Source organism: Mus musculus, chromosome 6, assembly GCF_000001635.26.
Source record: "Mus musculus strain C57BL/6J chromosome 6, GRCm38.p6 C57BL/6J".
NCBI lineage: Eukaryota > Metazoa > Chordata > Mammalia > Rodentia > Muridae > Mus > Mus musculus.
The window spans coordinates 7,978,229-8,004,346 of NC_000072.6; the positions used below are offsets into that span (position 1 = coordinate 7,978,229).

At 41.2% G+C, this 26,118-nt stretch overlaps 1 protein-coding gene, 2 long non-coding RNA genes and 1 pseudogene across 8 annotated transcripts in view; 2 read left to right on the forward strand and 2 right to left on the reverse strand.

The window, feature by feature from the left end:
- Positions 1-2,581: 2,581 nt before the first annotated feature.
- On the forward strand, positions 2,582-20,327 carry Gm35446. Its single transcript, XR_377335.2, has 4 exons — positions 2,582-2,692; positions 6,858-7,067; positions 13,189-13,277; positions 20,270-20,327. It is a non-coding gene; the product is annotated as a predicted gene, 35446 (long non-coding RNA).
- On the reverse strand, positions 3,586-5,210 carry Rnps1-ps (RNA binding protein with serine rich domain 1, pseudogene; annotated as a pseudogene).
- Col28a1 (collagen, type XXVIII, alpha 1) overlaps positions 18,872-26,118 on the reverse strand; it is a 196,610-nt gene continuing 189,363 nt past the window's right edge. For 5 of the 6 annotated variants that reach the window (XM_017321502.1, XM_006505031.2, XM_006505032.4 and 2 more), the window contains 2 exons: positions 21,235-21,421; positions 18,872-20,426 (listed from right to left, as the gene is read on the reverse strand). In XM_017321502.1, coding sequence (XP_017176991.1) covers positions 20,254-20,426; positions 21,235-21,421 — 360 coding nt within the window. In that variant the 3' untranslated portion in view covers positions 18,872-20,253. The remainder of the gene's footprint in view (positions 20,427-21,234; positions 21,422-26,118) is intronic. The other variant, NM_001037865.1, reaches the window with a different exon arrangement.
- Positions 21,690-22,281, forward strand: Gm35384. Its single transcript, XR_377334.3, has 2 exons — positions 21,690-21,881; positions 21,988-22,281. It is a non-coding gene; the product is annotated as a predicted gene, 35384 (long non-coding RNA).

Below are 26,118 nucleotides of genomic sequence, written 5' to 3' on the forward strand. Positions count from 1 at the left end.
TCATGTGTGAAAATATTCTGCAGGCTAACAAAAGAGAAATGTAAACACCATCAGCCACAAAAACTTTGATTTACAATCTGTCTTGCCTGCAAGATATTGCTAGGGCAATAGTGGCATAGAACTTTCAAGACTAGAACTTTCAAACCCATGTTTGATCTGACTTAAGGCCCACTCCACAAGATGGAACCCGTAGCTAACACTTCTTTGATGACCAAGCACCAGAGACTAGATAGCAAGAGTCCTAGGTAAAGCCCAACGTTACTGGTTGTCTTAGTCAGGGTTTCTATTCCTGCACAAACATCATGACCAGAAGCAAGTTGGGGAGGAAAGGGTTTATTCAGCTTACACTTCCATGCTGCTGATCATCACCAAACGAAATCAGGACTGGAACTCAAGCAGGTTAGGAAGCAGGAGCTGATGCAGAAGCCATGGAGGGATTTTTCTTACTGGTTGGTTTCCCCTGGATTTCACAGCCTGCTCTCTTACAGAAACAAGATTACCAGCCCAGAGATGGTCTCACACACAAGGGGCCTTTCCCCCTTGATCACTAATTGAGAAAATGTCTTACATTTGGATCTCATGGAGGCATTTCCTCAACTGAAGTTCCTTTTTCTGTGATAACTCCAGCTGTGTCAAGTTGACACAAAACTAGCCAGTACACTGGTCTAAAAGAAAAATAAGTATCAATAACATGACTCCTAATGATAGTCTGCTTTAATCATAGATCAGTGACTTATTCAGTCGCATCAGAGAAGCTTCCTCCTGTAGCAGATGAGAGCAGATGAAGCGACCCACATCCAGCCATTATGCAGAGAGTCTAAATGGACTGTCTCCATCAAATCCTCCCCTTAGAGCTCAGGGAACCCCAAGGAGGAGGAGGTAGGAAAAAAAAAAGAAAGAATCAGAAGGGATGGAGGACACCAAGAGGACAAGGCCTTTTGAATCAACTAAGCAAGGCACATCTGAATTCACTGAGAGTGAAGCAGCAAGAACAGACCCTAACAGGTCCTGTAACTGGGTCTTCTCTGAATATGTTATAGCTTCTAGTTTGATATGTTTATAGGAGTCTTGACCATGAGAACAAGTAGGTCTCTGATTTTTGTTTGCTTTTAGGACTCTCTTCCTTCTCTTAGGTTGCCTTATCCTTCCCTGGTATAATGGTTTTTACTTTATCTTTTGATATTTTATTTTATCATGTTTGGGTGTTATCGCTTAGAAACCTGTCCTTTTCTTTTGAGAGACAGAGATGAAATGAAATAGATCCAGAAGGGAGGGAAGGAGAAGGAGGAACTGGGAGGTATAGAGGGAGAGGAAACTGTAAGCAGGATATATTACATAAGAAAAGAACCTATTTTCAATAAATGAAAAAAAAAGACAACAAATACTGGTAAGAAGGCAGAGCAAAGAGAACTCTTACACTCTGCTGGTAGAAAAGTATAGTGATCTACCCACTGTGGAACTCAGGATGGAATTTTCTCAAAAGCCTGAGAATAGGTCTATTGTATGACCTGGCTGTTCCACTATGGAGCATCTAGCTGAAGGCTTCAAAGTCAACATATCACAGATATGCTTGCCAGCATTTTTATTACAGTACTATTAACAGTAGCTGAGAATGGAACCAACTAAAGAGTGAAGTAGATAATAAAAATATTACACACACACAATGGATAAAATCAAATTAAATTAAAAATGAAGAAAAAACATTTGTAAAATGGATGCAAGTAAGGATGACCATACTGTGGGCTTGTGCTAGTCTCAGAAAGATGACGATCATGTTGGCTCTTCTCTGTGGACCTTGGCTCACCATGTGGCTGCTTTCATGTGTATGCATAGGCAAGTGTGTGGGGGACGCTCCTGGGCACAGAAGCTAGAGGAGAGTACTGTGTACTTTAATCTATCATTCTTACCTTAGTTCCCTGAGTCGGTGGCTCTCAGTGAGCCTGGAGTTTTCCAGGATTTTAATTTTTTTCATCTGAGACAACTGGGCGGTAAGTTCCAGTAATTCTATCTCCACCCCCAAATACTAGGGTTACAGAAAAATGTGGCTACACCTACTTTTGGGTGGGTGGGGGTCTTGGTGTGGGGGATCAGACTCACATCCTATGCTTATTCAGCAAGTAGTCTTACTCAATGAGCCATTTCTCCAGCCCTATCCTAAATTTTATGAAGACACATAAAATCATATATATTATAAAATGTCCACAATAAACCCAGTGCAATGAATAATACACCAATTACGATGCTACTAATAAAAAAGATTAAGGTTTTAACGACATTATAAAGAGAATGAATAGGCAATCCATAGAGCAGACAGGGTTTCCAACATCTACATCTATCTAAAGGTTAACTCAACAGGCAGGTTGTTCTGAGAGTTAAATGACAACGGAAGTCAAGGGAAAGATTTGTTTGGCACATAAGATGGACTTGAGATGTTAGGAGTGGTGACGATCAGAACAAAGTTTCATCTTTTGGAAATGGCCTTTCTATTCACAATTTCTGCGGTTCTTTTTTCATTCAATATGTTTAGGTACTTAGTTTGGGAAGTATGGTAACCATAGTAACAAAGTATCAGTCAAGTAAACCTATAGAATTCCGACTCTATGACTTAATGGTTGGAGAGAGACTACTCATTTTCCCAGTCACTTGGTATTTGTCACTATTTTCTGAAGCTGAGCGGTCTGAGTTCAACATGGTAAGAACTGGAGCATGAGGACGCCACCTCACAAGCTTCTTTCCCCTGAAATTCTTTCCAAACCCCTAAGGTCTGGCAGAGCACCTGAGCTTAGAGCCTTTCCTCCAAGTTCTACACCACGGCAACCGGAAGCTGACTCCTTCCAGAGGCAACAGGCACCCCATCAACTTTATATTTGCCCTTCCCCCATCCTATGTAAGACAGATCCATTTCTGCAGCTCCGCATCCATCACAGGCTGTCAAGGCTCAGATCCTCTTACAGCGCTGCAGCCACCATGGTCCATGTCTGTTGTCAGCCCTGCTTCGGCCAAGGAACTCTCAGCGTGAAGTGGAATCCCATCCAGAGAGCTGGCCTCAAGAGCTACTGAGTTCTTTCTTTGCAGCTACTCTCACAACCTGTGTTTCAGTAATTAGTGAAGCAACCATGAAGTACTAAGTTTAGGCATCAGACTATAACCTACAAGCATCATGTTTGCAATTTTCCTTTATCCGTTCCGATGACACTGGCTCTTGGCAACATACCGAATCCTTTTATAGTCCAATTTTTACCATTTTTGGAATGAAATTTTGTCTCTGCAAAATTTCACATGTTAAAAGTCATGAACCCCAGCACCTCTGAATGTGGCTGATCAGAAATGGGGCTTATCAAGATGTGAAGTTAGACGAGGACTGAGTTTGATCTCAACAACTCACTTTTTAAAAGGGGGGGGGGGAACGAGGATCCCAGCTTGCCTACCAGCCTAGCCTACTTGGCAAATTCCAGGATGATATTTAAGACAGGGTTTCAAATTTTTAGGTGAAAATTAAAGAGAAAAAGACCTAGCTGCTTAAAGTAGACCAGGAGTGCTTCAGTTAGCTATTGCCACACAAAGGCCTCGGGACTTTATTTTTTTTTTTTTTTTTTTTTGCATTCTAATCCTAGGTTTTATTCAACAGTCCTTTCACTCTACACAAGTACAAACACAACCTTATCTAAAATGCTACAAAGTTATAAAACTCAAAACAAATTTTATAGTACTGACTGTACAATAAAAGCAAAAAGGGGCAATGTACACACTGCCAAGGTTAACCTGCAACATCACCATGAATGGCAGGTGACAACGGGGTGGGGTAGGTTTCATGAGGACCCTGTAGAACTGGCTCACAAATTCTAGAAAGTAACAGAGACACGGGGACAGAAAGGTAACCATTTGTGGAGGAATCCTTCAAAGGTTTTAGCCCTCTAAGTTGAAGCGTACTCAGCAGGGCATGGTCGGCCCAACAGAACAGCATTGTGGTCCTTTGCACAGGTGTGGCACAGCGGGGGCTAGACCAGGCTGTCTGGTTCTGGGTCATCTGTGGAAATCCGTGTGCTGCCATAGGTTCCAGCTGGCTCTGCTACCAGCCTATCAAGAACTGAAGGGATGAACTTTCTAGCCAGAAAACTACAGGGCACCTCTATGGGAGCAGCCGTGAACCAACAGTAGCTCTACAAGCCAGAACCCTTCTGTAGAGGAGATATCTCAACTGCTGTACCCAGTAAGGGATCCTTCTCTACAGACCCTCACTTGGCTAGAGAAAAGGACAAAACAGAGTCTGGGGAACATAAGTTACAGAGGTACGAATCAATGTCCCTGCTTATCGGGAGGAGTTGGAGCTGGATCGGCTCCTGTGGCGGCGGCGGCCAGGAGAGCGAGACCTCCTACGCACAGGGGACCTGCGTCTTGGGGATCGAGACCTTCTCCTCATCCGTGGGGGTGACCTACGCCACATGGGAGGTGGTGGAAGCATCCTCCTAGGAGGGCTGAATCGCCGAGGTGGTGGCCGAGGCCAGGGTGCCAACACAGCAGTAGCAGTGATCTCTTGGCCATCAATTTGTCCTCCATCCATGTGTTTCAGAGCCTTCTCTGCTTCATCGGGATTCTCAAACTCCACATATGCATAGCCTTTGGAGAGGTGAGGATGCATCCTCTCGACAGGCATGTCAATCATTTTGATTTTCCCGTAAGTAGAAAATATTTCCATGATATGATCCTTGGTCACATTCCTGGTGAGCCTCCCAATGTGCACTTTGGTTGGTTTAGGTGAAGGGCTCCGCCTTTTCCTCTCTTTTTCATCTCTTTTAGGTGGTTTGGATTTGGAGCGGGAGCGCCGCCTGTTGTCATGCCTGCGCCGAGAAGGGCTTGGGGAGCCGGAGGAGCTGCTAGAACTGGAGCTCCGGGACATGCTGGAGCTTCCTGAGCGGCTGGATGCAGAGGACGAGCTGGAGCCACTGCTTGAGCCTGTGCTGGTGCTGGAGCCCGAGCTGGAGGTTGAGCTGGACCTAGACCTGGTACTGCTGCTTCCGCTTGAAGCACTGCGTCTCTTCCGAGTCTTATCTCTGCCACGATCCTTCTCACTTGACTCTTTAGTGGCCCCTTTATCTTTAGATCGATCCTTGGACTTCTCATCAGATCGGTCCTTGCGTTTGGTAGGAGAAGGAGCCATCTTCCCAAGGCCGCCACCTCCTCCCGCTCTTCTCAGACCCGGACGCCGGCGCTGCCTCGGGACTTTAAACGAGCACTTCACATTACTAAGATGCGAACTGGATGGTTTGTGAATCCGAACCTTGCTGAATTCAGTCATGCATCTCGGGATTGGCTGAGGACTGAGCGTCTATAAGGACCCTACTTGCAATTTTGAAAATCGATTTTCCATGGATTGAGTCCAACGGGCCAAGTTTCACTCATCACCCCACACACTAATTCATGATGCAATGTTAGGCATTTACAGCAGAGCAGATATATAATGTATATATGTGTATATATATGTATGGGTATATATATTATGTATATATGTGTGTATATATTTAAATCTAAGTCTCTTGAAAAGACCTTTTTCCCCCTTCTCTCCTCCCTCTTGTTCCCCGCCACCGTTCGCTCTGGCGCCACCATGTGGTTGTTGGTATGTGAACTCATGACCTCCGGAAGAGCAGTTAGTGCTCTTAACCGCTGAGCCATCTCACCAGCCCCGAGATCACTTAATTTCTGTAAAACTCTGTCTCCAAAAGAGAAGAAAATGGGTAGAGGACACATAAAGACGACCACTTGAGGTTAGCACTGACTTCTGCCCTCCCTGCACACACCTACATATCTGCACCCACATACATAAAGGGAGAGAAGGCTCCGAAGAAATAAAGCCCGGAGAAAGACTGGCTTGCTAGCCTCTAGAGAAGCCTCAGAAGAAGAAAACCTACGTCTGTTGTCTCTGCAACCGTTCGTATGTTATATACTCCACAGCAGGCACAGGGACCAGCGCACCTGCCCCCCATGCTCATTCTTTCTGATGCATCTTCCATGAGTCACTGCTTTTTCTGCTTCCTCGCTCCTTCAGCTCACTCAGTTCACTGGCCTAGCAAAAATGGAACCTGGGCGAATATAGCTGTGAATCTTGTTCATGTCTGCTTTTGAACTGTGGAATGTGCCTGGGGAATATTTTAACGCATATGATCTGATGTAGCATTAGAGTCTTGTCTCAAATCTCAACCAGGTCTTCTATTTTCTTTACTAGGTTTCCTCTACGCCCCATTCTCCTCCCACTCTTGATAAAGTCTTTTGACTCCCCCAGTTCTTACTCTACTTTCTTCCACAAGTCAGTACACAGCTCTGTTTTCTCCTCACCTTTCCTGCTTTCCACCTTCACAGGAAGCAGGCTCCTGCTTCACCTTCTGTTGCGTAGCCTCTGCTCACCCTTCACTTAGGAAGGGTCACTTTCAAAGATCTCCTCTTTCCCCTGTCTTCAACCTATCCTATACAAACCCCTATCCTATATCACTTAAATATGAGTAAGTCTATCCCATTAAGAACACCGTGACAAATGATCACAGTGACAAACTGCCACCCAAGCTCATATCTTTTATTTTTTAAAGGGGGGGAGCCTTTATTCACCAGGACTGAAAGAGTGCAGAGAGACCGGATGCAATCCCAGGAAGCTCTAGAGGTGAAGAAGAAACCTGTGAGAATCCTACTGTGAGGAGGGAATTCTTTGTAATGGAGAGAGACATAAAAGAAGTCACCTGTGTGGAAGTGGGCAGTAGACTGTTGAAAATGTCATTGTTGAACAACTGGTGCAGACACACCATGACTCTTTCCCCCACAGCCTGCCCCAAGGCACCAGGCACACTAATCACCAATGTTCTGGTTCTTAGAGGCAGGACCTGCTGCTGTGACAATGGAGGGCTGGAGTGAGGGCGCGTTGGTGAATCGCCTGCCAACCCTGAAGCTCTGTGCCACCTCTGAGCACTCAGCACCATTCCTGTGAGCCAGTGACAGGAAGAAACAGCTAGGGCTCACTGTCACGACCAGACTGCAGATGAAAAACAGAAAGTATGCAAACAAGACTGCCAGCTTCTCCCCAGGTAAGCCAAAACCATCTACATGCAGAAAAGAGGCTCTTTCCATGGGGATCAGGCATCCTCAGCAGGAGGGCCCCATACAGGACTGTCTGAGAAAACCACCAATGTTACCCCTGACATCCCTATCATAGGTAAGATACTTCACAGGCTAGCCACCGATCGTCAAGTGCTGGGGGTAGGTAGTAAGTTTTCAGGGAAAGAGAAATCCCAGTGGTGATACATTTAGTTTGTTCCCCTGGAGGAGATACCTTTCCCTGGCTTGCCTCGAGTGTCACGTCTTCAGACAGTGTTCTGAAAACATGTTGCAAACAAAATCCTACAGTTATATATATTTTCAGTCAAGTACAAATATTTTGCTTCAATTCTTCGATTTATGAAGACTTTCTGGACAGACACAGTCTGTTGAAAAGAAGCAGAATTCTAAGGATCTAGTATTTTTTTTGGTAGAACATGATTTTAATATTTTCAACATACAGAATAATTATTTTAAGATATATTTTGTTGTTATGCCTCTCTTTTCATTTCTGATTTTATTAATTTGGATACTGTCTCTGTGCCCTCTAGTTAGTCTGGCTAAGGGCTTATCTATTTTGTTGATTTTTCTCAAAGAACCAGCTCCTGGTTTTGTTGATTCTTTGTATAGTTCTTTTTGTTTCTATTTTGTTAATTTCAGCCCTGAGTTTGATTATTTCCTGCCTTCTACTCCTTTTGGGTGTATTTGCTTCTTTTTGTTCTACAGCTTTCAGGTGTGCTGTCAAGCTGCTAGTGTAAGGTCTCTTCAGTTTCTTTTTGGAGGCACTTAAAGCTCTGAGTTTTCCTCCTACCACTACTTTCTTTGTGTCCCATAAGTTTTGGTATGATGTGTCTTCATTCATTAAACTCTAAAAAGTTTAAACTCTTTCTTTCTTTCTTCCTTGACCAAGTTATCACTGAGTAGGAGTTTAACTTCCATGTGTATGTGGGCTCTCCGTTATTTTTGTTGATATTGAAGAACAGTCTTAGTCTGTGGTGATAGGATGCACGGGATTATTTCAGTCTCCTTGTATCTATTGAGGCCTGATTTGTGACCAGTTTTGGAGAAGGCACCATGAAGTGCTAAGAAGAAAGTATATACTTTTGTTTTAGAATGAAATGTTCTATAAATATCTGTTAGATCCATTTGGTCCATAACCAAAACATATTTTGTTGTTATGCCTCTCTTTTCATTTCTGATTTTATTAATTTGGATACTTTCTCTGTGCCCTCTAGTTAGTCTGGCTAAGGGTTTATCTATTTTGTTGATTTTCTCAAAGAACCAACTCCTGGTTTTGTTGATTCTTTGTATAGTTCTTTTTGTTTCTATTTTGTTAATTTCAGCCCTGAGTTTGATTATTTCCTGCCTTCTACTCCTCTTGGGTGTATTTGCTTCTTTTTGTTCTACAGCTTTCAGGTTCTGTTAGCTTCAATGTGTCTCTGTTTAGTTTATGTTTCCATGACCTGTCCATTGCTGAGAGTGGGGTGTTGAAGTCTCCCACTATTATCGTGTGGGGTGTGATGTGTGCTTTGAGCTTTAGTAAAGTTTCTTTTATGAATGTGGATGCCCTTGCATTTGGAGCATAGATGTTCAGAATTGAGTGTTCCTCTTGGTAGATTTTTCCTTTGACCAGTATGAAGTGTCCTTTCTTATCCTTTTTGATAACTTTTGCTTGAAAGTTGATTTTATTCAATATTAGAATGACTGCTCCAACTTGTTTCTTGGAACCATTGTCTTAAAGTCCTCTATCACCAGCATGAGAAGTGATTTTAGATCCAAATCTTGCTTTTCTGGTGTGATGATATATCCAGGACTTGCTATGGTGGGAGAATTGAGTTCTGATGGTCGCAAGTAACCTTAGTTTCTGTTGCTTATGTTCTTACACTTGCCTCCCGCCATCTGATTATCTCTAGAGCTACCCGCCCTGGCTATATCTGATTGGAGCCTGTCCTTCCTGTGATCCTGGTTGTGTCAGAACTCCTCAGAGTTCAGATGTCTCTGGGATCCTGATATCCTGGGTGTGCCAGAGCTCCTGGGAGTCAAGCTGCCTCTGGGACCCTGAGATCCTGGTGAGACCAAGCTCTTGGGATCCTGTGGTCCTGGGGGTGTTAGAACTCCTGGGAATGGAGTTTCCTCTGGGTGTTGTGGGAATGGCTGCAGAGTTCTCTCCCAGGGTCTGCTCCGGGCACTGGCCCAGACAGGAAGGAACCCATGCCACTGGTTGGGCAGAATCCCTGGATGCCCGGGTCCTGCTGGTCCCAATTACTTCCGGTGTTAGGGTAGATTTTGTGTCCTGCTCACTCTGGTCCTATGATCCTGGGAGTGTTAGAGCACCTGGGAGTGGACCTTCCTCTGGGTGTTGAGAGACTGGCTGTGGTGTTCAAATACAAGGTCTGTTTAGGGCACTGGCTCCTGAGCTCATATCTTTATACCCACAGATTAGTGCGTTTATTAGCATTCAACAGAGAAGTTTCCCTTTTGCAGTAGTTAGCAGAAAGACTGTGAAAGCCAGAGACAGTGGAATCTGCCAACAAACAGTATTTGACAGACCTGACTGCCATTACATATAAACTTGTGTGTGTGTAGCTATGACTACACACACAATAATGGACAATAAGTGATAAGCCAACAAAGTTTCCAACACGGATGGTGGAAGTGCCATCCCACGTGAGAAGCTATTGGGAACTGATGGCTGCCTCAGGAGGAAATGCCAGTTTACTTCAGGAATGCAGGCCCCAAGGGGCTACTCAAGCCTAACAGATAGTCCTACACTCACATGCACATGGAGGCAGCGCTGAGTTATAAAAGAAAAAAAATCACGTGAAGTTGGGAGGGAAAAGGGGTGGTGGTGGATAGGGGAGGAAGCAGGAAAGAGGGAATGGGGGATGGATTTGATCAAAACACATTACATCCATGTATGAAGTTTTCAAGAAATTAAAAGCTAGTTGTTGTTTTACGATTGTAGGAAAATGAACCTTGTTTTTTTGTACCTACTGGCATATACAATTAAATTATAGCTCCCATTAAAAGGTCACCTCTTTCCCAATACAGAGAATCTTGGCTGTATGACAGAATGCTCTATCAATTTATGACATGGTCTTAGGAGATCTCACAGACTCCTTCTCTGCTGTAGATGCCTAACATTGCATCATTAATTAGTGTGAGGGCTGATGAAGGAAACTTGGCCTGTTCAACTCAATCCATGGAAAATCGATTTTCAGAATTGTGAGTAGGGGCCTTATAGATGCTCAGTCCTCAGCCAATCCTGAGATGCATGAGAGAGTAGCAAGGCTCTCATTCACAAACCACCCAGTTCCCTCTCAGCATCTTAGTAATGCGAAGTGCTTGTTTCAAGTCCTGAGTTTTGGGGTTATTACCCGACAATAGCTAACCAATCCCCTTTAAGCTACCTTTCTTCCTCCTCAGCTACATTTCTGAAAAAAAAAAAAAACATATACTTGCTTCACATTCAGTCCTTTAGGCACCTCAATCCTGCACAAGTCTTTAGAGTCCTTTGAGAATGTTTCTTGCCAAGATCTTTCGTAACTGCTACATTGTTCAATTCACTAAACACACACTTATTGTGTGTGAATGGCATCATGGCATGTGTGTGGAGGTCAGAGGTCAACTTTCAGGAGTTGGTTCTTCCCTTCCCAGGTTCTCTGGGAGTGAACTCAAGATGTCAAGTTTAGTGGCTTTACCCACTGAGCCACCTCAACGGCTCAGGCATCAATCTCACCATGTAGCCAAGCGTAACCCTGACCTTCTGATCCTTTGGCTTTTGCCACCCACGTGCAAGGGACTTCAGGCATGTGCCACCATATCTCATTTATCACCTGTGGGAGATCAGCCCTAAATACTCTATCAGCTGACCTATACCTGCAGTCCAGATGTTTTTTTCTATAGCATTCAGAAAATGAGGCGTTGACTTCTGGACTTTGCGTCTTTGATGAGAAGTCAGTTGTTAATCACATTGCTGTCCCTTGCATGTATTGCATCTGTTTTCTTTTGTTGTTTTTCTAGACTTTCCCTTCTTTTCTGACTATCAGCTGTTTGCTATGTGGGGTTTGTTTATTTGCTCTGCTTTGTTTTCTGTACATTGTGTGTAAGGTGTACTAGTGTCTAAGGTCTGGAAGTTCTTGTTTCACTAGTCTGAGATTATCCTGCTTTCCAAGTATAAACTGTTTTCATAGCACTAGCTGCCCTTCACATCCTCTTTCTGTCATCATTGCCATGGGCGGGAGACTCTTTCAACTCCGTGCTTTAAGACTTGTCTCCACCATCCAAAGGCGAGGACCCTGCAGACAGCTGTTTGGGGGTGGCCGAGCCTGAGGATCTGCTGGTCACACTGCTTTCTCTCTCCCCTCAGATTTCAGCTCTACAATCCTTCCTACCATTAGTTCCTTTTAAGAAGCCTATTAATATTGAAAAGATGTTTTAAGAAATATGTTCTGGTGTTGCCAAGAAAATAGTTTTTGTCATATATATATTTACCAAATAAAGTAGCCATGCATATTGCAAGGTACAGAAGTATCTAACTTTGAATAAATTTCAAATATCTTTAGTTAATAAGTAAGAGCCTATATTAATTAAAGAGATCTTCCAAAAGGACAAGTATTCTTTCAAAAATATTGAGAACCTAGAGCCAAGCATGGGCCTATTGAAAAGCCATATGATGTTGTTCGAATTGGATAGAGAATAAGGATTCCCATAGTGGAAGTGCAAACTCAAGGAAACACACTGGTAGATCTGGAAAAGGGCTTGAGGCTATTAACACATTCCATTCTGCTTTGTAGTTCATAGTTCAAGAAAACAAGTGTTATCATCCACTCCCGTGTAGAAATTGATTTCAGAGATCCTTAAAATAAAGCCATGAAAATACCATTTATTCTGGATGCCCATTTAAGCTTTCCATGAAATAAAAATGCCTTGATGGAGGAACAGTATTTGTATCTGGGAATATGTGAAAGGGAGAGCATTGAATTTGAAAGTAACAGCTACAGGAAAAAGGCAGTAAGAAATATTATCACAGTAAAAACTTTCAGCTTCTTTCTACCAAAAAGTGCTTGCCTGAAGCTGCTCATAGTGGGAATAGTAACATTATCTACAAAATTAATGTAAAAGCTTTATAATCTTAACAAACCAGGCAAGTCACTTGCAAACATTTTAGGAGCTATGGAACCTTCTTCCTCATCTACAGTTTTATATCAGGTTACTTTTCCACACACTGATGGATTTAGATTCAAATGGCTCTTAATGTCCACCTAGCAAAAGTAGTGAATAGAAACTTCAGTCGGTCTTTAGACACCCTGGCCTGTGTAAGGAAATAACTGTTCTTCTTGTCTCTGGTGGTTTCCTTCTGAGAGCGCTGTTTGTCACCAAAAGAATTATTTCTTACCCAGATGAGTTAATAGTTGAAAATTTCTAAATACTCTAAGACACAACTCTTTCATCTTTCTATACAATTAAGAAAAACAAAAACTAACTTGTTTTCATATTTTATTGTTGTTTCTAAAACTGTTCTTAGCAGGAAAGGAGAAAGATGTAGCCTCCAGTAGAAGTGCCCCACTCCCTGATACTTCTTTTTGCACTTCATCTCTCCCAGACCATCTCTCTAGGAACCTCAGTTCACTGCTCCAGGTTGTAGTCAGTGTTTGATTTGTGCCATTAGTAGTGACCTCTGCAAAACCACCTAGAGAACCCTTAGGCATGTGTCTTCAGGATCCACATAATATCTTGCTGACCCTGGAGATGTACATAGTTGTGTATTTCAAATACAATGGCCATTTGTTTCTAAGTTGCTTTAGCAGAGTCCTTTAAGTACAAACAGTGACCTATTTATTAATCTAGGTGGCAGAAACATACTTTTTTAAAAAATTACGTTAGCTTGGTATATAATCCTACTTCTACATAATAGATATTCTTTTTTATATACCAAAAACTGTACTATTACAATGAAAAGTAATAATACAGATTCCAACTAAAGAAAATTCCCTGTTCACCCACCAGATTGACAAAAGTTAAACTTCAGGAAATGCAAGAGTGTAAATTGGTTCACTTTCACTAGGACAAGAGACATTAACCCTTGGTCCTTACATTTTCTCTTAACAGATAGGCCTAGCAAAAAGCCATGAACACTGACAGAGTTTTGGTAATCACTGTGAAATATTGGAACATATTTGGATGGCCAGAAAAAGGAGGTAATAAAAGAGGTGCTTATAATCAATAAGGTAGTTCTTGACCTATGGATAAGGCATGAATTTCATGATGTGAAAGAGGAGATAGGCTATCTACTGAAAAGAGAAAGGTGAAGGGGGGAAAAAAGGAACTGAAGAGAAGAAGACCCGGGAGGAGAACCAAATGATAATCTTAAAACATTGCCAATAGCTGAGTAGAACAAAGATGAAAGTTCATGGAAAAATGCAGGGAAAAATGAGCTGAACACATAAACACAGCAAGGGCTTGAAGAACCTTAAATACTATGCTTACACATTCTTCCTATATTTTAAAGAAAATGGAGAGCCAATAAAATACTTTAGAGAGGAGAGTGACTAGATATAAATCACTGTACCTTCCCAGGACTTAGAAACTATAGCTTCCAAGTGGATGATGAGATTGGAAGTGAGGAGCCCAAATATGAAGTAAGAAGGAATGGAAAACGAGGGGTGCAGAGGAAGAGCTAAGCTAGACCAGATCCCTTGAGCAATGAGGCCATGAGAAGAGAGCCTGGAATGTTTCTCAAGGACAAGATGAGGTCACTAACCTGAACACTATATGCCATTCACAAAGGAATGGACTACTGAAGAATTGGTTGTTTGCCAATGTCAGGGAGCAGGCACAGAGCAAATGTCACAGGTTTTGTCTTAAGTTTTAACATGGGAAAAGCAAGGATAACATCCTAACATTCGGAGGAATACCATTTAAATTGATTTTGTTGCATTTTTCAATTTTTTATGACAGTAAAGCCGTACTAAACAATGGAGAAAGACTATGCTAATGCCAAATATTTATTTCTTTGAAGATGAGGTGAAACAATTACATAAAGGAGAGTTGGTTTTGTTTCCCGGTCAGATCTGTTCTGGCTTTTGTTAACACCACTTTTTATATAGCTGAAGGCAATTCTGAGTCGTGATTTATTCATAATAGAATCAGTCTGAGAAAAATGCCAAGTTGCAGACACTGGCAAGCCATAGCACTCCTCATTAATATGCAAGAGAAGAAAATGGCCAAATGATAAATTTAACATAGCACCGGCTAATAATATGCCAAGGAGGGGTAACTGGAGAATTCCATTAGTATTTAAAAAGAATGGCAGGGAGCTATGACTATGGCGCATAAGGACAAATTTGAAGGATGACAAAAATAAAATGGAAGCCTCCAGTTGATTTTAAAGGGACCAGAGGAAGAGGCCTTTGCAACCCACAATTCCTACTTGGTACTTAAGAGCTCCTTTCACAGGACTATGCTTCTCCTTGCACAGCATGAGCAAGCCCAGGTTTTAAACCTAGCACTGAAAGACAGCCAGCCAACCAACCAATCAACCAACCAACCAACCAGCCATCCAACCAACCAACCAAACAAACAAACAAACAAACAAACAAGCAAATCCTTTCTTATTGTGCAATTTCTGCTTTTGTTTCCCTGATGAGGGGAATTTTTCTGTCTTCTTTCAATATGGCATCCATTTTGAGGCCCAAAGGAACATATTCTTAGAACAAGGAACATAACTTACTCCTGTTCCATCCCAGCCACCCAGAATGTCCTCAGAAGCTGGTGGCATGCTCGCTCAGAATGACAGAAGAGGGCTGGGAAGAGCCGTGGAAAGACGAGAAGTGTCTGATGTAGCCAGTATGAAAGAGGATAGTTTGTCTGTCGTAAAATAACATCACAATCATAATGATGGTGCTGTAATAGCCAAATCCAGGGCGACAGCAGGTCCAGTTACAGCAATGGAATATGCGGAGTGGGGTGTGTCAGACAGACATGGTATCTTTTCAATAACCCAATACCATCAGGTCTTTACAGTCTAAAGCAGTGGTTCTCAACCTTCCTAATGTTGCCACCCTTTAATTTAGTTCCTGTATACAGTTGTGGTGACACCCAACTATAAAATTATTTTTGTTGCTACTTGATAAATGTAATTTTGCTACTATCCTGAATCACACTGTAAATATCTAACATGAAGGATGTCTGATATATGACCCCATGTGAAAGGCTTGTTCTGCTTCTAACGGGGTTTGGCCCCACAGGTTGAGAACCACCCACTGATTTAAAACTTATATAACTAGAAGAGACAGGATCTAAGGACTTTTGAATCTAAGAACCCTTATTTCTGGACATAATTTAAACAGGGCTTAAACATTTCTAATTTTTTTGAGCTCAGGGTAATTTTAAATGAATTTAATTTAAGGCTTTTCCCCTAGGAAGGCAAATTTATGTTAAATTATAAGAAATAATGAGTGCTTTTAAAATGCAAATTAGTCTAATATTTTTAAAATTAAAAAATGTAATGATAGGAATTTATGTGTGAAGTAAGAGTTGGGGTTGTTGAAATTTTAACAGTCATACATGTTTCTGGGCTATTCTTGGTATCTTAGTGACATTTCCTTTAAAGATACCATAAGGAAGGGGAAAGTCTTTGCTATTACTGAACACACTGGGTAATAGATTTGTAAGGGAAAGGGCACAGTTAGTTAAACATCTAACATTCCAGGGCAACTGCAATCTTTCTCAGGAGGCATCCTCTTGGGTTCTCAGCAAAGGTCCTTGGCAGAATCCTCTGTTGTCCCTGTTTCTTCAAGTTCCTTGGTTCCAGTCCTTCTGAGAGTTGCTTCAGTGTCTTTCCAAATGTTAACTTGGCATCATATTTGAATTACTATTTTTTAAAATTTCTTAGATTTCTTCTAAAATTCTTTTTCTCTCTTTCTTCTTTTTTTAATTTATAGGATCCCTGGTTTTTTCAGAAAAGATACCATGTGAAAAAAAAAAATCTATTACAGTTCCAAATGTTTTTCCTTCGTTTTTCTAAATTACTTATTGCTATGCTCAAAATAAAAAAATAAAGTCAGAATGCCTAATTGCGGTCTTATAAATTTAACATGCAATTCAAATATCTGAGGAGTGTTTTGTGTAGTTAAATGAAGCTGACATTTCCACTAAATAGCCAGCATGGTAGAAATGATGGCATAAGATGGTTTGGCTGATGGGAAGTGCTCTCATCAAGTGTGTGAAGTGAAAAAAAAAAAAAAAGAACTATAATCCTCTTTTCCACGGTCAATTATCAGATTGTTCATTTCCTTTGATCGAAAATGTAGCCAGACAACCAGCCCTGTGGCTTTTCCTTTAGTTGCTAATGATGGAGTGGGAGGCTTTTTATTGTCAAAATGGATCCAAGACTGGTTTTTACTCATTGGTATATTATCTGTTAAAACTCGTGACTTTTTCATGATATTTTTCTATTCCTCTCTTGCAAAAAAAATTTACAAAATGACCTTTATGAAAATGAATTTAATATGCTTTTAAATTGTCTGAGTTCTTCCAGCTTATAAGGAACTTTAGGTGCAAGTAGGAATGAAGCATGACGTCATCAGCCCTGAGCAGCTCAGACAGTACAGGATAGAGGCAGTGAAGTACACAGCACAATGGTCTCAGAGACACTCACCCACTCCTCTCTCCTTGGAATATGTATATATCATTTTGCATGGCAAAAGAGACTTGGTAGATGACATACAGATGAAGCTTCACCCAGGTGGAGGGCCTTGCGGTGAGAGGATGACCTTGTATTATTCAAAAGGACGCTATCTGATCACAAGTCATACAAAACAATACTTGGGACCTAGTCACAGATCTAGGAAGATGGCAGCCTTAAAGCTGATTTTGAAAACAGAGGAAGGGGCTGGATGTGGTGGCACACAAGTGCAGTCTCAACACTGGAAATGCAGAGGCAGGAGGATAGCCATAAGTTTCAAGCCAGCTTGTGCTGCATAGTAAGTCCCTATCTCAGCTGGGGGGGTGGGGGTAATGGGACACAAAGTAAAAGTAAAACTTAAAAAATAAAAGCAGAGCAAAGGAATCTCGTATGCTCGTATGCATGAACTCATTCCTAACACACGGGGAGGGTGTGGAGGGGGGCGGGGAACAAGGAAAGCACAAAGTTTAGGCTACATAGAGATTCATGAGACTTTTAACGCATGAACACAAATGAGTGTGTCTAGTTTCCAGGCTTTTTTTTCTGAGGACCCTAGGGAGAACCCTTCTCTCTTTTCCAACATGGAAAGGTCATCCCTTGGCTAAGATATTTTTGTGTCTGTCTGTCTGTCTCTGTGTATGTATGTGTGTGTCTCCACCCACCTCCCATCCCTCTGTCTCTATCTGCCTCTCTGTATCCCACTGGGTCGGTCTCTCTCTCTCCCCCTCTGTCTGTCTGTCTGTCTGTCTGTCTGTCTCTCCATGTCTTTCTCTGTTTACTAAGACAGGATCATACTATGTATGGTTTATACATAAGCACACTATTATTATTCAAGTCACTAAAGCTGTGGTCAGTTTTTTACAGTAGCAAGAAACAGACATGCCCCATAATGTGCAAAGCAGCTGAACTGTAGTCGCTGTGCAAAATGGAAAAGACAGAAGGTAGGTGTTTGGGTCTTCTGTGCTGGACATGAACGACAGGATTAAGAAGCAGCAGAAAGGGTGGTTTTCAGATTGTCTTTGAAGTCTTAGGACTTCCTGGGGAAGGAGGAAAGACTGTGTGGACAAACGGAGAAACATTGCAACATGTTTGCATTGCAGTTCTCTGTGGGAGCAAAGTTGGGAAAAGAGAATATAAATACTTTTGTTCCTGTCAAAATTGCAACAGAGACATTCCGACAACATATGGTGACTAATACACACTTCTTAATGCATTGCTAGAAAGTAAGAAAATGCTCAAAGCTCCCAAGTCTACCCCAAAAAAAGAAGAAACATGTGATGAACCATTACCATCAGGGCCAAGCTCACACCTTTATTCCAACTAAAGAATATGAAGGACAAAAATTGAAGCTACTCTGAAATCACCCAAGAGTTATACTAGGCTGAAAAATCTGTCACTGGCCACAGGGTGCCTGAGACACATGCAGACTTCTGCTCCTGGGAGGTCACTCCTCACAGGAAAGATGGCTGACAAGCTGAGGAGCACAAGTGAAATGGGTAAACTTCACTGCGTTAAAAATTAAAGCAGAAATGAACACAAAAAAAAGCAGAAAGAGGGAAAGAAAGAGAAGGAGGGAAGAAAGGAAGAAAGGGGAAGGAGGAGGGGGAGAGAAGGGCAGACATAAATATATTGACAGTAAGACCAACAAGCAAAATAGAACTCAAAATATATAAGGACTCCAAGAACTCAATAAAAATATTATAATAAAAAAAATCTGTGGTTATAGTTCACAGCAGCAGGAGCACAGATGGTAATGAAGCTTGCTAAGGTGTCCCTGAGAAGAGAAGAGCAATTCAAACACATTACTGTGCAATAGTCATCTAAGGAAAGAAAGACATCTGATAATGGCCTCTCAGGACTGTATAATTGACATGCATCAAGCTCCAGCACACAACTGGTGGGAACTTAACAATAGCCTCATTCACTTGGGAGAGAACCTTGTCATGATGTATACTGGTTTTGAATATATATATATATATGCATCCTAGCAATTTCAGTAAGGGCATAGATGCTCGAGAACCTGGAATGTGTATCTCCAGACACAAGTGTGAAAACCTCTCGGTGATGCTGGTGCAGTAGTGAAAAAATAAAATAGAGACAGCTCAGTTGATCATAACCAAATCAAAGATTAAATATATTGTTATATATTCTCACAAATATTATACAATTATGACATACATATGAATGCATGCATATGAATAAAAGTGCATGTGGTTTTTTAAATAAAAAAATCTAGCAAATCACAGAGAAGTACATATTATAGTGAAAGTCTTCTAGGATTTTGACAGCTAAGTAATAAATTATTTGTGAATGTATTTATATATGGTAAGACATGGGTTGATTATAAAGCCAAATGAAAGCATTAAGGGATAGAATACAGACAGTATCATTCTTACAAAGCTATATGCTGTGCAAGTCTAACTATATCTTATTTAGGTATCCATAGATATATGTGTGATCTTGCATGTAAAGTTACCTAGAAAAGCCAATAGCAACACAAAATCTGGAGTAGTATCTCTCTGTCATAGAAAAGTGATGGGGAAAGGGCACAGCAGGACTTGCCCAGAGTCAGCACTTCTGTCCTCTCTCCATGTGATACATTTTCAGCTTGTCTCATCTTGTTTTAACTGACAGACAGGTGGCGTATATTCTTTTCGTGCCTTGGAAACTCCTGCAATGTTCTTTTATTCAGGGATAGTTACTCTTCCATTTCCTTAGGCTGGAGCTTTTTGGTGTCCAACTTGAATGAGAACAACAGGCTGAGGAGGAGGAAGCAGTCTGTAGATGGTGTGTTAAAATACTGTCTCATCTCAGAACTCTCTGTCTCCCCACACTTGGTATAACAAAATTATTATAAAATGATGGTCTCACTCCTTGGCCATAAAATCCAGTCTCATTCACATGTTTTTAAAGGAAAAATGTAAAACCTGCTTTATTTTAATACATAGCTTTAGTGTACAGTGAAGGCTTTGACACCAATGAGGAACAGGAAGAGTCAACTTATCATACTGTTAGTGAGTATTCAGACATATTTCTACCATCACTTTGGGCTAAATTCTTAACTCTCCTCACCATCCTTCACCACTACCCCAGCATTCACATGTAGACATTCCTACAGTGTTCAAACCAAAGTCCCTCCCCTCACAAACCACTCTCCACTGATGGGTTGTGAAGGTGCTGGAACGGTGTGGGCACAGGGAGGGTGGGGTGTGACCTGTCATTGTTTGTGTACTAGAATGACGAGGCATCAGGGCCACACCACAGGTTGTGAAGCAAGATGGAGTCTGTGTTCTAAAGTTACACAGCTGAGTTCAGATCCCAGTCCTTCCACCCTTCAGCTGTGTAGGCACTTAATCAGACTGTATCCCTAGAAGGTGGTCTATGCCATTTATGAAGGTCTGTACTCAGTCAGTGTATGCTCAGATGTGGTGCACTGTTTGTATCACACTCTCTCTAAACCTCTGATCGAAGCCCGTTACTGTGCTTGTTCATTGTTTAATGCAGGTTTCTCGACATTCTTTTTCACTGTGGAATCTGTTTCCTGAGCCATTGCAGCCACTGAACCAAAAGCGAGCGCAAGAGTTGACCTGTTTGTCGTAATACCAGCGAACCACGTAGTCGCCACATTCCCCGGGCTTCAGGGCTTCCTCGCATCTTGGATCTAGGGAGAAAACAGGATGGGGTTACTAGAAGTTTTTCTCTCATTGAAGATATCAGGGGAGAAAGCAATAGCTTTATGAAGTAATATAAAGTTTTTATTCTGTGTGAACGCGACAGACCAACTAAAAGTCTTTCAACTTTATGAAACCTCACTAAATTGCACATTTCCAAGAAGGCATGAGTGAGAATCCATTAAGGAATAACTCTGGGGGATTAGCTGATAGGAGAAGATGGGATTTTTTAAAAAATAGTCTCATTAGGTAGCCCAGGCTAGTCTTGAATTTGTGATGATCCACCCTCCACAATCTATTTCTCCCATGGAGACTCCTTACACCTAATGGAAAGGAACAGATTTCCACAACTCCTACTACTAGAATAAATAGCTTATGTAGTCCAATGGGTTTCAAATCCATCTAAGCTCCTATCGGAGTTGGTATTGTTACTTATGTGTATGTTGCTAAATACATACAGGGTTGAATTTTCTCTGTACATACATTAACTTGCAGAAAACATGTGCTGGATCAGAATCTGAGTTATACAATCAAGGAACAAAATCTCAAATATTTACATTTATGAAGAACACAGGGCAGCTGGGGCACACAGGGAAAGCAAATCACCTCCAAAGTATTCAGGTTAAAACCTGTGCTACAAGATTTCCATAACCACATTTACTCCCAGGATAGCTGCCTCGCCAGTCCCACGTGACCCAGCCAGAACAAGCTCATCTTCCTAAATAAGCTATACGTTTCCTCTTGTGAAGACTCTAGAGACCACTCTTCTACAGCAGCTGTGTGAAAGATGTCGCTTACCTTTGTACAGAGATTTTTCTGACTGTAACAAATTGGGATTTGGAGTTCTTGTTTCCACTCCTTCACGGCTGCTGAGTAATGGCTCAAGTGTATTGGTGGCTTCAGGTGGGGTTGGGATGGCCAAGATACCAGCCTCAGTCAACACATACGATTCAGTCTCTTCATTTTGGCCTCTAGAAACATTAAACTACATACACACACACACACACACACACACACACACACACACACACACATCATACACCACATCACATACATGAAGCATCACATATACATGACACATTCATATTACAGAGACATCACATATACCATGCAAACACACACACACACATGCACCACATACAAACATTACATATACATACAGCATTCATATAAGACACACACAAAAAGAAAGAAAATATAACATTAGAATTTTTTTTTGACGATGTCAACGGATTTCTTGGAAAATATAGAAAAGGTTTTTCTATGTTGTGTCTCCCCAGCTGTCCATTGTTTCAAGTAAAGCTTACAAAATCATGTCCCAGCCCTGACTAGATAAAGAGTGACTTGCCTCTCATTTTGTGCATGTTCTAGTGTACACATTTATTGCCTACATCTGGGCACAGATGTTATTCTGCTGAGAAGTTCCAAGGAAAATTACATGCAGGGTATGAAGTATGTAAAGCTGCAAAAGGATGGTGTTTGTTCTTCTTTTAGTTATAGCTATGAATAAGAGAAATCAACACTAATTTAGCATTTTACGGTCTTTTTCAGTTCGTTTCCTAACACTAGAGCTCTTAATGAGATATTCCAAAATATCTACCCAGAATTCAGTGAATTTTGAGGCTGAGAATTGGGACAACAGACAGAAGACAACAAAACTAAAGTGAAAGCAACTTGGCGTCCTATTTGATTGTTTGCTCAACCCCAGCTGAAAATCTTGCCACCTCTCCTACCATCTGTCACCCAGGGCCCAAATAATGCCCACTGTTGTAGGGTGCTTAGCTTCTAAGAAGTTCTGAGAAACACTTGATCTCTAAAGTACACAAGATCATAACTCCAAAAAAATATTTTTTAAGCAAAACTCAAGTTTTATCTCAATTTTTGATATATAATGAAATAAGAAAATTTTAAGAAAAATTGCTGTCAGTTTTCTGGCTATTATCAAGAGCTAGGCAAGTCACTGTAGGAATAATTGGAAGTGAAAGTAGTTTTGTTTTGTCTTGTTTTTGTTATTTTCTTGGAGCTCAGCTATACAGAGGAGTCAGTCCCTTAACCTTAGTCCTAACCCTATATTCTTATAATGCTTCTCATTTTCCTACTCTTTATTTCAGTAAACAAATCTATAAGCTAAATCGTTTTTCTGATACTTTCTTAACCAGGGATGTCAGCAGACAGTGAGCAGAGGCAGCTGTCACCGTTACCTGCCCTCTGCTATGTATTGTTTTACAGTGTTTGATCCATATGCACACACATGCAAGCACATGCGCACATACTCTTAACCCTATCAAGTGAGCACGCTTTAATCTGAATACTTATAGCTGCATGTTTCATCATTACTAAAGTACTACCTGGTGAGTTCAGAGCAAAACCATCCATTAGAATCAGATAGATAGCTAGCACTTAAATCCTATAGATAGCACTTGCTGCAAACAGAACAGTAACTTCTCCCTGGCTGCCAACACAGCCTTTGGTATACTTGTGCATTCTTTGCAGTTCCTGTTTTCAGAGTGGCCCTGTGTGTGTCGGATGGTCATCATTTCTTACTATCTTAGACTAGAACATTTTAAGGCTGGCAGCCCTCCAGTGGAAAGGGAGAAAGGTCTCAACCCAGGGAAGATGTACTGCTGTCCTCTGCCCATAGCTTCTTTAAGTGATACTTTATCAAAAGAAGAGCCCCTGCCAGTGCGCGTCGCTTGCTCTGGACAGCATGGCCTCCTGAAAGGAATTACCTCTGCCTTTGAATCTGCTCATCTCCTGGGATCTGAGAAGTTCCTCTTTTTTCCACATAGAAATGCCTGTTTGCTTTCTAAATCACATGATCATTTAAGAAGTTCCACAACTGTAACATTATACCACATTTCAGAATTAACTTTCTTCTATAAATGAAAATAATTTCATCTATCTTCTGGCTCAGGAAAGCTTGAGGCCATTAAACAAATGTATAACTGTTGTGGTTGGCAATTTAAAATTTGTTCTTCCTTCTTACAAAAGCAAACATGTTTGCTGAAAGGGCTTTTAGAAAATAATGGGCAAGCAAAAGGAACAGAATAGAAATCAGAAGCAACTCTACTCGCAGATAATTACTGTTGATATGTTTCCCCTGCTCTATTTTTTCCTATGTGAATGTATTTATAACAACAAAAAATGCAGGCTGAAACTGTAAGTCACTTGGTAGTGTGTTCGCTCAGTCTCTGAAGCATTGGGCTGAATGCACAGGAGATCCAAAAGACAACAAGATCTGCTTGGTTTTCTATGCTATATGCTATATTTCTTAATATATAGTATCAACACTGAACATCTTTCACTCTGGCTACTCAATTTAAAATGCTTAATATACATGACTATAATGCCCCCCATGTGTGTGTATGTGTGTGTGTGTGCTCATGTGTGTACATACACGTGCCATACTAGGAATTGAAGCCATGACCTTTCAAACACTCTTACCACTGACCCATACACCAGCCCTCTATTTATTATTTATTATTTATTTATTTATTTAAAGAGGTCTCACCACGCTGCCCATGCTGGCCTTGACCATTCCATATCCCAGGTAAAGTGTGATCTTTGATTGTCCTGCTTCAGTTTCCAAGGTGCCCAGCCTATAAACCCTGCATCAGGATGTTCAGCTTACAATGGCCTTTCCTGAAATATTTTTTCTATTTGAAACTTCATGGCTAATTAATTAGGTTAAACACAGATGCTTAATGCTTTTCGGGCAACATCCTTTCCAAATGAATTTCTACTAGTTTGCACGTTCACTGGGAATATCGTTCTTAAGCAATCATCACTTGCTAGCTCTTAGGAATGGAGAAGTAGGTGACTGACAGTTTGACAGATGAAAAATTCTCCAGCTGGCTATAGAGCAGTGATGAAAACTGTCTTCTCTACATCGTGACCACTATTCCCACCCCCACTGTCACCTGCAGCTCCTTCATCCTTTTCATTCAGGCACAATATCTCAAAACCATCCTTCCTCCTCCCACGGACCGGGAAACATTACTCTGCATCTGAAAAGACTCCAACAGCTCCATCAGGACCGCTGCTCTTTTTTACATGGTGCTCAGCACCTTACAATCCTCCTCCAGTGTGGCTCCTACAGAGTTCAATCATTAACCACACGACACCAAGAAGAATATGCTAACCCCAAATATGTCACTCTGGGATGTTAATTATTTTGAGGTGAAGGTAGTTAGAAATAAATATAAGAAGACCACTCTTCCTTTCTTCATTGGCCTAAAAGCAAGACATAATTTTTTTCTAAGGTATCTCCTGCTCCCTTCTCTACCAAGGACAGAGTTATCAGTGGAGACCCATGATCCTTAGCAAAAGGATAGTGCCAGAAGACTGGGGAACAAACATGAACTAGCTTGTATCTCCTACTTCCCATATTTTCACCTCCCCATGATTTTTTTTTCTCTAGAAACTCAATCTTTTTCCTTGGTCTTGTCTCTCCTCTCCAAAGTTACTGTTTTTAAGGAGGCCACTCAAGTTCACATGCAAGCCTCCCTTGGAGTCAGTCACTGACAGCATGATCCTCTGAGCATGTATGTTGCTCATGTTAATAAGCCTCTGTTTGTTTCTACTCTTATTAGTCTATCTCCTGTCAATCAGATTTGCAGAGCCCCAGCCAATGAGCCTAAAAAGATACAGGATAAAGAAAAATGTTTTCTGTTCCCAATTTTACATCGATTCATGTTTTCTGTGTCTCTTAATTATCATTGCCTGTTACTGTAATAAAAGGCCCTGACAGAAGCAATGTAAGGAAGACAATTTCACATCTCCAGGTATCCTCTGTGGTAGTCAAGGCAAGGTGGAGGAAACTTGAATCAGCTGGTCTTATCATATCTAGGGCAAGAGCAGAGGACAGTGAACTAAGGCATGCATGCTAGGGCTCCGGTTACCCAGGTTTCCAGACCACCTTGAGCTAGGACCGCTCTTCCCCAGACTGACTGGGCCTTTTACAGAGGTAGAATCCAGGGTTGTACTCAGCTTAAAGCCTCCCATATTTTAAATGCCATTCATCATGAAGTAGCACAAAAAAGTTAGAAGTCTTTTAGAAATAAAATATACGTGAAATAGAAGCATCTCCACATTAGAATTTATAAAATGTGGGGAAAAGAATAGACTTGGGAGCTGAGGAAATAAAGTGTATATCTTCAGTACTGAGAATACCAAGTTTTCTGACGCTGTGTCTGCAATATTTCTTCTAGGTCAGTTTTCAATATGCCCGCTGCCTTGGTTTCTATCCTGTAGGACAGAACACTTCTCACTCAAGGGGTAATGGGTTGTCAGCAGCGACAGTCAGCACTTACCCAGCAACTTCCTATTTTAATAAGTAGCTATTTCATAGGTTTTGCTGAGGTTTGACTTTCTTACCGCAATGAGACTACTAATTTTACTTTATAAACAAGTAAATTGTGATTTGGCCAATATGAACACATATGTAGACGTGACTTATTCATGACCATTTATAGATAATTAATTCTGATTTTAGGAAGCCAGCTTAATTTTGCCCACAACAGAGAAACTAAACGATGATAGCTCACTCTGAAGTCTCTTGGAGTTTTCAGTGCCTCTGGTTATAGCCTTTAGGTAAGGCATTTGGTCATCGTCACTATAATATGATTAAGTAACCTACAAAAGTTTACTTCTATAGAGCACTCAAAGAAAATACAAATGAAT